At 32.5% G+C, this 10,910-nt stretch overlaps 1 protein-coding gene and 1 long non-coding RNA gene across 12 annotated transcripts; both read left to right on the forward strand.

The window, feature by feature from the left end:
- The first annotated feature begins 259 nt into the window (after positions 1-259).
- On the forward strand, positions 260-5,717 carry LOC107913867 (uncharacterized). 11 transcript variants are annotated; one of them, XM_041102923.1, is made up of 9 exons: positions 260-378; positions 467-563; positions 681-718; positions 2,547-2,811; positions 2,909-2,959; positions 3,940-3,991; positions 4,066-4,124; positions 4,281-4,326; positions 5,458-5,717. In XM_041102923.1, the coding sequence occupies exons 4-9, from the start codon at positions 2,686-2,688 to the stop codon at positions 5,535-5,537; spliced, it is 414 nt and encodes a 137-aa protein (XP_040958857.1). In that variant the 5' UTR covers positions 260-378; positions 467-563; positions 681-718; positions 2,547-2,685; the 3' UTR covers positions 5,538-5,717. The 11 variants fall into 11 exon arrangements, with proteins under 11 accessions (XP_040958857.1, XP_040958854.1, XP_040958850.1 ...); XM_041102916.1 differs by having other exon boundaries at positions 273-378; positions 5,400-5,717; XM_041102917.1 differs by having other exon boundaries at positions 289-378; positions 475-563; positions 5,400-5,717.
- Positions 5,718-7,712: 1,995 nt separating this feature from the next.
- Positions 7,713-9,866, forward strand: LOC107913869 (uncharacterized). The gene is made up of 3 exons (XR_001688652.2): positions 7,713-8,252; positions 9,113-9,192; positions 9,659-9,866. It is a non-coding gene; the product is annotated as an uncharacterized lncRNA (long non-coding RNA).
- Positions 9,867-10,910: the final 1,044 nt, after the last annotated feature.

Consider the following 10,910-nt stretch of genomic DNA (forward strand, 5'->3'; position numbering starts at 1 on the left):
TACATTTAAATCCAATTATTATATAATTTTTCAAGCATTACCTTATTATCTCTTATTAACAATATGGAAGGATCTTATTTAGTATAAAATAACAAGATGATTACATATAACAAGACTTGTTAACTCTAATCTTTTAGAAAAAAAATTATCTAAGCAAACTCTAATTTAAAAGACAGAGCAAAGCCTAATCGGCTGGGTCCAAGAACAAGTATTGGTCTACGTAGATGACAACATGGGCTATCTGCTTAGCCTGATAAGGAAAGAGAGGCTGGCCTTTACCACCAAACTAAAATCCCAATCTTCCAAACTCTAACCCAGGAATGGCAACACCACCTAAGCCATATCACTATAAACGATTTCCCCTGAAATCAAATATTGGTAATCCCTAATCAGTCAGAGAGATCAATTCTTCGATTTTACCTGCGATTCTTCAATTGTTTTTTTTACTTACAAGGAAAAGCTTCAGTGTTTCAGTTTCTTGCAAACTTACATAACCCACACAGAGAAGACGATGAAGGTGGCCAAACATTCGGATTCTGTTTTTTGGTGAATCAGTATTTAAGGTTCGATTTCTTTATTTTGCGTATTTAAACTTTGGGTTTTCTTGTTTTTGTTAATTTTTTTGTTTGTAATTTGTTGATGACCCTGAAATGAAGTGAAATCGTCGTCTCTGTGTATAGGGTTTTCGATCCTTTCATTTGTCTTCATCGTCGTCAAGGTACTGTAATGCTTTCATTTCTTTTATATTGGGAATGCTTTCATTGGTTTGGAATAAATGTGATGTTGTTGGTGACGATAGGTTGGAAATGAGTTGGAGTTTAGTATAGATTTCTGCTTAACTTGGACAACAAAATGGGAATAAATGTGATTTTGTTGGTGACGATAGGTTGGAAATGAGTTGGAGTTTAGCATAGATTATCTTGACAGTCTTGGATTAATTTTAGGGCTTACTGTATCTGGTGTTTTTTGAGTACTATCCAAAACAACACACATCTTATCATTGATACCTTCTAAACACGCCATAGAAAAAATCGACTTCCTGATAAAGTTCTTCTCTTCCAAGCTCATGGACCCATATTTTACCCTAATAACCTCCTGCAAAGCTTGTAAACACCAAAACTGAACCTGAAAGAGCTTGCAAAAACACAACTTCTCAATACAAAGGCTGCATATTGATGGGGTTTCTTTAATTTTCTGACAAAAGTTCACTGCTTGTAATTTTAACTCTGAATCTATGGCACCTGATTCATCAAAGCTAATCAATATTGCTTTTTCTACATCGTCCATATTGATTGATTTTTTTCCCTTTTTAACTGTTCAGTCCTTGTATAGTAGACAGTTCCCAGACCCAAGTTACAAACTTTATTTGATCCTAATTCTGGGTTCTTGAAGAGATATATAAGAGGGAGAAAAATAAGGGTTTTTGAGATTTGGGTTATTGAGAGCTTACCTTATAGGTGAAGAGGTCAAATAAAGAAAGAACTCTTTTTTATATTTTACTTGTGAATGTGAGGTTTTAGGGCTTGGGTTTTTCTACTGTTAGAGTGCTGAAGAAGAAGAGGGGAAGAGGAGGAGAAAACCCTAAGGCGTGTTTGGATTGGCGTCTTTTAATTTATACGTTCTTTAGTTTCTCCACAGAAGAAAAAGAAATCGTGTAAAAAATGGAAATTTAAATAAGTTTGAAGAAATTTATTTAGTTTTCAAACTAAAGAGTAAAGTATTCCAATAAAAATTTGAATTATTTCTAAAGAAAAAAAATAGTCTTTACTTCATGTATTGATATTTTTTATATTATATTTCGAAACATTTATTTAATAAAAATAGAAAAACAAAATAATATGTGGATAGTTTTAATTTACCCAACCTCTTCAATTAATTTTTTTTTGACATTTTCCTAGTTGAATAGTGGCTTATTAATTGGTATTATGAACTCAATTTTACAAATAAAAATGTAAGGCATTACCCTTGCAATAATTCAGTTTAGCCAAAAACCCTACATATTCTTAGATCTTTTCGATTTCTTTAATCCAGCCTAAGTTAAGAAAAATTAGTTTTATTTTTTATGGAAACAAAATCAAGTTTTTATTACATTGTAATAATTATAATTTTGAGAATTTAGACATAAAATAATTACACAAAAATATCTCAAGGAACCATTTGTTTAGAAAAAGGAAGAAAATTCCTAAATTGGCATCACATGACTAAAATAATTTAAATCCATCGGCTCCATAAGAACAAGGGAAGTCCAGACAAGTCATTAAATCTGGTCAGAACTACACCACAAATACTGTTGCCACACAAGTAAATTCTCCTTCCACTTCCACTTCCACATTTGCTTAAACAAGTTAATATTTTTGTTTAACTTTATAGTGTATTTGATATACTATATTTTTTAAATTTATTTTGTGTAATAAAATATTTTTTCAAAAAAATAAAAATAAAATAGTAATTAATTAATTTCTTTTTTTTTCCCAAACTTTTTGCCCGATCTGATGACAAAGTAATTGGCCCAAGGAATCTAAATAAACACTTCTCTATGGAAACAGGTTCGGCCCATGTCTTTGGATGCAACAAAAAGATCGAAATAGTTCTGTTCTGTTGTGGGGTTACTGAGTTTTGTGTTCGTTTGGAGAAATCAGATTGTGAGCAAAAAAGAAAGAAAAGAGGTTTTGGGAGATTGGTAGAATGGGGACAAGAGAAGTATATGAGGAAAAGCTAAGGAATGGAAATTTGCACCACGATCCAACCATCAACCCTGGCTTAGGTTCCGCTCGTTGTCCTCGTTGCCTCTCTCTCTTAAACCCTGATTCCGTAATCCCTTCATCTCTATTCTTCTTTTTTCTTCTTTTCTCAAGGCTTTGACTATTGAATTATGTTTTTCTTTTATTAATTTGTAATTCTTTTGTAGGACAAAGCCGAATGGACAATTAATTCAGTTTTGGAGGATGCCACTGCAGTGGTTCGTTTCATTTCTCCCTCTTTTGTTTTGCTTGTTGGAAGAAACATAAATAATAACCCTTCCAATGCTCTAATTTGTAATTTAGGGCTACTTGCATAGTATAATTGGCCCTTTTGCTTACTAGAAGTTTCATGGTTTTTTTATCTTCATCCTAGAAAGCTGTAAACTTTTAGATGAGTTTTCAAAACTTTTAGACTAGTTACCAAGTTTTCCCATGATTAACCTTTTATGTCTATTAGGAATATACAGTTATAATGGCCTTAAATATATATATTCAATCTGGAGATTTCGTGTTTAAATATTTTGAGGAGACAGATTTTGGGATTTGTGGGATGTCAGACTGCTATGTCCTCAAGGTGGAGCTCCAATGGTTTATTTTTCTAGGTAACAGATAAAGAAAAAAAAGAAGACAACTTTAGAATATGAATATATGTTGGTTGGATATATAGATATATTTGACACCCATCCCAATCCTTGTAACATAGGGTTTGTGCTTTCAATGCAAGTTGTGACATGCCTTTTGAAGTTTGAAAAAAAAAATTGTTTGCGTAACTGAATCATTAGATTCTATCTTCTACATATCATTATCAAATCAATGTATGTGATTTTGATATGTTTGAACACTTTAATAATGTTATTTGTACTGTTAAAGTATGTGCAGTAATTGAAAATTGTAGCACTAGCTCTTTTCAAGTTGTATATTTCTCAGAGATGGTAAAAAACTACGGTTGCTTTTAGTCTAGTCTATTAAGCTACTTCTTGCTCTAATTCAACGTGGAATAATTTGGCATTTAGATTCTTATGCCTTTCAAGAACAGCTCAGAGTATGGCAAGATCACCAAATTGAAATCTTGTCCAAAAATTTCACGTTTTGAATGAGATAGTATGGATTACAATCCTAAAGTTACCATAATTTTAAGTTAATGTGCTGAAAGGTTGTTGATTGTTACAACATGTGTTGCATTTTTTGTTGCAAATAGGCTGGCTCTGGTATCGGGGGAATGCTTAGTGCAGTACATGGTTTTAATACTGGTATTATTGGACTCATTTTGTTTTCACTGACTTTTACTTTTGCATGCACATCTCTTATGGTTTTTTATTTTCAGGGATCCCTTTCCTTCAGAATCACATCAAGGGACCTAAGTGGCTCCCTTTTGTAACTGGGGTATGCCATTTCTTTGTTCTAAATTGCATTTCCAATCCTTTTAATCTGCGACAAATCTCAAACATATTTTCCCCTTTTTATGGCTGGTAGAGAATTTTTTTTTGTTATCTTGTTAGAGGTCACTTAATTTAATTCTATGATCTTTTTGCTTGACAGATTCCTCTGCTGTTAATGTTTTCTGGCGCCAGTGCAGCTTTTGGAGGTATAAGTTTGCTCTTTCCCTCTAGTTGTAAAGTAGCTTATGCAGTTCTCAGTTTGGAAATAAAGCATGATCACATTTGTGCAAATTTTATCCTTCATTGAGCTGAATCTATTTGCTGCAGCTTTTAGTCAAAAGTGATATGTGAGATATTTACAATGTACATCATATTCTTTATGAAGTCCTCTAAATAAATGATGGTACTGTTGTTGAATGTTGAGTACTTCTAAAATTATATAGTATGTTCAGTTTGCATTGCTGCAATATCAGCAGCAGGTAATGTGATGGTTTAATGGTGTAGCACTGTCAAATTGTTCCTATTTGCATACTCATGTTTTTGCCATCCTCTCCAAGTAGGAAAGAACAACAACAAATATTGTAACAGATAAACCCATTGATATGGTCTAGAAAATTATTATTAATAAAAAGATAATTATATTCCTTTGTCAAAAAATAAGTGGTAACCATTTAAGTGTACTGGTATTCTTCCTTTTGAATTGCTTTGCTATTTGCATCCCATTTTGACCTACACACTTACCTTGCATGTTATGGCCTTGAGTAGAGTGTGCAATGTTTGTCAAGTAATTTAGTTTTGTCTATGACTTCCGTATGTCATTGGATTAATTATTTAGTAGAAAAAACTAAATAAGTTTTGGGCTGCTATTGTCTATCAAAGCATTTAGCAGATGGTTTCTTGCACTTGTTACTCATGTCTTAAGTCCGTCTCCTCAAGCCTTTCTTGCCTTAACCTATATTGACATTTAAGATCTTTAGAAGTTGCATGCATTTGTTTTTCTTGTGAAATTTGAGAGTATTAGGCACCTTGGCTTCATCTTCATGTCTTGTGGTTATGGTGCTTTTCTTCTGTAGCGATTTGATTGTTCTGGCGTTCTTACTCTAAAAAAAAAAGAAGGGGGGATTTAATTTGATTGCATTTACAAGTGAATTTTAGTCGGATGACTATTCTTGAGTAGCAGCAATCTTGAGAACTAGATCGTATTTTTAATGATTTTTCACTTTCTTTGTGTTTATGTGATGTGTATAGATTGTGATTTGCAATTGATACGAGTTTGTAGGTTATGCACTTCCAAAGTTTGCTCAGCTCACCGTCACTTCCTATTATGCTGCCTCTAGTGCCTCGCATTATGGAATTTCACTGCTCACGCGACACATTGAAGATGCATATGCTACTCCTTCTCAACAAGAAAGGCTAAGATGAATCCTTAATAATGCATTTACTCAAGATTCTACTTTCATCAGTTCTGAAATAGCAATATGATGCCTATGTGTATAGAACTTTTGGATGAATCTGCTTTTTCATTTTTAATTAATTTCTTTCTGATTTTTACATTTGTGTTCTTCTAAAATTAATATATAATATAGTAATATTCATACATTGGTGTACTTCTGAGGAATTTACTAGAAGATTTTGCTAATCATATTTAAAGGTAAGATCACAACTTACCACTGAATGGTAATTGAATGTGTTATCTGATTTGTTTGAGGTGACATTAACACCACGTTTGGTTGGATGGAATTGCTATTCCATTCTGCTTTAATTCCGCGCGCTACAGGAAAGCAGCAGTTTAGTTCATCGTTTAGGTGATTCCATGGAATTGCAATTACAGTCTCAATTCTCTCAGCTCACCGTTTAGGTATTCAGGGGTTGGGGGACTGAATACCTATTCAACACCACACCGTTAAGGTTTTTAGACCAAAATAGCCTGCCTCTATTCTTCCCAAAATTCTCTCCAGATTTCTTCCTCCCTAACTCAAGCATCCATTCGCCCTTCATCTTCATCTCTCCAAATATTGTAAAGGGTACGTTTTCTTTGCTATAAACAACCATTATCAGTAGAATCATTTGCTATAAACAACCATTATCAGTAGAATCAACAAATAAAGCGGAAACTCCAGCTCATTATTTGTTCGACTTTTCTTTGCTGTCTCTAGAAGACCAAAATTTCACCCAACAATTTTTCTTTGTGGTTCAGCATCTGGTAAAACTTTTTATTAAGCTCCTTGATCTCTTTTTTCTTCATTATATTCTGCTTTAGATTATGTCTAGACTTGTTGATCGATTTTCTTCTCTCTTTTTCTTTTTCATTTTTCTTTGGTTAGATTTTTTTATTGGTAGCAAGTCAAATGTGGGTACTTTTCGTTTGATTGAATTTTGAAGCTTTTCAGCTTCGTTTTCGTTTTGATGATTTTTTTTCTTCTTTTGCTTTCTGGGTTTCGTTTTGATTGATTGTTTTTCTTTTATTGTGTGGTATAGTTCTTTTTATGGCTTCAGCAGTGAACTTTTGCTGGGGATTTGTTTGAATTTCTTAATTTCCATATTTGAGTGTTTGCTTTTGTTTGTGATGGGAATTTCTCAAATTGTGCTTATTGGTATGATTAGATCTTAATTGGTGTTTTGCAAATGTCAAGAGTTGAGGATAAAGTCTATGTTTTTAATGATCTAGGAAGTAATGATCTAGAGGAACTAAATATACCCAACAATTATATAATAAGAAACCAATAAAAAAAAAGAAAAAACACCATTATCTCAAGAACCCCAATTCACAAAATGTAGTAAAAACCAGCACAAATTGGACTGGTCATAGCTGCCACAATGAAGCAACAATTTGAACTACAATGAACCATCAAATATGCAGGATAAACATGAAATAAGCATTAACCTAGGTTCTAGAAGAACTAAACCTCAATAAATATACAATAAGAAACCAAGAAAAACAAATTAGAAAGCAGCTTCATCTCAAGAACCCCAATTTACAAAAAAAAAAATAGCACAAAATTTGATTGGTCAATTCATACCAGCCACAGTAACAGGAGAATTATCATCTTTAGAATGGATTTGACTATTGGTTTTAGAAATCAAACTCTCTTGAACTTTCTGACATAGTGAACAGGCCATCTGGACAGCCTTTACAGCAACATCCAATTCCTTGGAATACTTGTCTGGTCCTAAAGATGAAACAGCCAGATTCCTCTCATTTATTTTGAATGTGCTTTTCAAGGTTGGAGTGAGCTCTGGGGAGGTTTTCAATGCGGATTTGAACGTATCATCTTTATATAATTACATTTAAATTCAATTATTATATAACTTTTCAAGCATTACCTTATTATCTCTTATTAATAATATGGAAGGATCTTATTTAGTATAAAATAACAAGATGATTACATATAACAAGGCTTGTTAACTCTAATCTTTTAGAAAAAAAATTATCTAAGCAAACTCTAATTTAAAAGACAGAGCAAAGCCTAATCAGCTGGGTCCAAGAACAAGTATTGGTCTACGTAGATGACAACATGGGCTATCTGCTTAGCCTGATAAGGAAAGAGAGGTTGGCCTTTACCACCAAACTAAAATCCCAATCTTCCAAACTCTATCCCAGGAATGGCAACACCACCTAAGCTATATCATTATAAACGATTTCCCCTGAAATCAAGGGTCTGTTTGTTTTGTGTAAAATGAATTCCAATAGGAAAACATTTTACAAACACGGGTAAAATCCAAAGCTTTTTTTTGGAAATTGTCTTACCCATTTCTCTACCGTAAGACATTTTCCTTTCTCCTTTTCTCTTCTAAGCAAATTTTCTTCCACATCTTCATCTCCGTTCATCACCTCCCCTCACCATCTCCGTCCGTCATCTCCGTCGACCGTTGGCCTTACTTCTATTTTGAAGAAACCGTCATCTCTGTCATCAACGGGTTTTTTTTTCTGTTAATTTTCACTGATTTGATTTCTAGATCGGGTCTGGTTCTTGCTTTTTTCTTGCTAGATGGTAGATCGGGTCTGGTTCTATTTTTTCTTGATTTTTAGATCAGTTCATCTGTTTCTAAAAGAGAACTTGAAGACATGAGATGGGAAATACTGCTTGAAAATTGCCCAAACAAACATTTACGTGGCAAATATGGAGCCTAGGTGAGGAATCATGTCTGTAGGGATTTCTTATTGGTTGCTCCTTACAGTTAGTCCGAAAGCAAGAGAGAAATATCAATTCCATTGACATGGTTACTGCTCTATTTCTTGCCAACTGGAATAGCAACCCTTTTAGAAAGAAAGAAAAAACTGATGAAATGTTAATGCATATTGGATATTCATGAATATTGATTAACTACTGCTGATATAATGGTGCATAATGGTATTTGTTTCTGTAAATTACTGATTTGCTTCAATTTGTTTCGGTGTTAAATTGTGTACTTGTTATTCGTCTGAAGGTGTCTTGATTCTTTCTCTATTTATGAAGTTTATTTGTACAAGAGATGTCTGAAAATGCGTAGAACTAGAAGAAAAAAAAAACAAAAATCAGAAACAACGTTGTTACTTCCTGTCATAATGAATCTTTTATCAGTTGAACTGGTTTACTTCCAGTCACTGAATCCCACCTTTTCTAACCGGTCCCAATTGATTCTTTTTCATCACTCACCAAAACAACCAAAGAGTAACGAGGAAAAAGAAACCCAACCCCCGAGAATTTAGTCAATTACCAGCAATAAGAAAAATTACTAGAGCGCTACATCTAGGATGAGCTATGCAGATCCAGGGGCTAACAATTAAATACTCATTCATGTTTAAATCAAACACCTCACAATAATAATGTTCACGATTCATAGTCTCTTCATGTCAAAAAATTTAATCGAAACAAAAGTAAAATTCAAAGTAAAGCTTCCGTTATCTCATCTTTTAGTTTTTTGATGAAACCTTTTCCTTGGTTTAATATTATGTCAATTGGGTGAAAGGTTTATCATTTGGATAATCTTCTGTGTATATTGTGCTTTCAGCCTGCAATATTGTATATTGTACCGACTGTTATTGGATTCTTGGCTGCTCACAGTGTGTATGGAATGGAGATGTCAAACCGGTTTGTTCTCCACCCTTGTTTGATTCTCTCTAGCATTATTTGCTTGGCATGGAATTTTTAATTCAATTTCTTTTGCGATTGTCTTTTTACATAAAATTCTATATAGGAGATGGATCTTTGTTAAAATTTGTTTGTTACATTGTCCCGTTTTCCAAGGACTAGCAACAAGTAGGATTTTGCATTTGAGAATCGGGTTTAACGTTTATGAAATGAACCATGTCCAAGTCTTGGTAAAAAGTAAGAAAATGGACTCAATTCCCATGGAGGTACAGGAGGACCTTATGCTTGACACAAACAAAAACCTGGAGAATGTTGGATTAATTGTGTTCCTAAATAATGATTATAGTTTGGTTATGATATATGATAAATTTCACTATTCAACTTTGAATATAATCAATGAAATGATTATGGTCTGTATTTGTATTTGGATTACAATATGGTTAATAGGAGCTAACATGATGTGCAGCTATTGGAGTTTGACGAGTTGAAGACTGCGGTTACGTCTGAAGATGGTAGTGATGACAAATCCAGCAAGAAGGTTGAATGAGTTAGAAGCAGAAACCCTTACACTGAAACCATTTTATTTTAGCTTTGAGAAGGATATAGTGTTCACTTTTAGTACTGCTAATTATGTATTTGGATAATATTATTAATTTCATCATTTTTTGTTCTTAGATATTTCTAATATTAATTATATTATATTTTATTATATTTAATTATTTAGAATATTTTTCACGTGAGATAAAACTAAAGAAAATAAAAATATAACTTATGACTAAAAATATCTTAATCATATCAAACTAACATCTAGATTAAATTTACTAGTACTCATTGTGGTTTCAAAGCAATTTATAATTATTCAATACTTGTTTTTTTAACACAATTACAAATAATTTATTTGATATTAGTTTTTTTCAATTTAACTATTAATATTGTAGCTTAATAATTGAGTATTATTATAAATAAATCATTGCAATATATGTAAAAACAATTTAAAATATAAAAATTTATCAATATATATTAATATATGTAAAAACAACTTTTCCGGAAAATATTTTCAAGAAATCTGCCAAACAGCAGAAAATATTTTACACAGATTCAATCAAGCACCAGAATATATTTTCCAGTAAATCATTTTACAGAAAAGTAAAACATTTTCTAGAAATTATTTTACGGAAAATATTTTACTGGCAATCATACAAACCCTTAGGTAGAAAAGTAATTTTTTACTGCAGTTTTGGTCTTGAAAACCAAGTGTTTGACATTGCTTTTGGGTTGAAATCTATAATGTTTTAGATTGAAAATTTACAATTCTCATCATATATAAATTTATCAAAATATAAAAATACATAAATATTTTCAAAATACTTTATTTTAGAGATATCAACTCAAGTAAGCTGTTAATAATAGTAAAGATGTAAATGCATTAGTGGGTAATTGTTGGCATGGCAAAAATGTGCAGGGACAACGATTTGAAATAATAATAATAAGGCCGTTCTAGATTTGTCCAAATTGTAGCCATCGAAAAAGAAAATCAATTTTAGTGGAGAGGAGCTGACATAGAAAAGAATTCAATTCACGGATCGGATGGCAAAAATTGGTGAAATCTAAGAAAGGAGGAGGTTTGGGATTTAGAGATTTTAGAGCTTTTAATCCAGCACTTCTGGCCAAACAAGCTTGGAGAGCCGTGTCGAACCCTACGGCACTTTGGGCTCTTA

The sequence above is a fragment of the Gossypium hirsutum genome, chromosome D10 (genome assembly GCF_007990345.1).
Source record: "Gossypium hirsutum isolate 1008001.06 chromosome D10, Gossypium_hirsutum_v2.1, whole genome shotgun sequence".
Taxonomy (NCBI): Eukaryota; Viridiplantae; Streptophyta; class Magnoliopsida; order Malvales; family Malvaceae; genus Gossypium; species Gossypium hirsutum.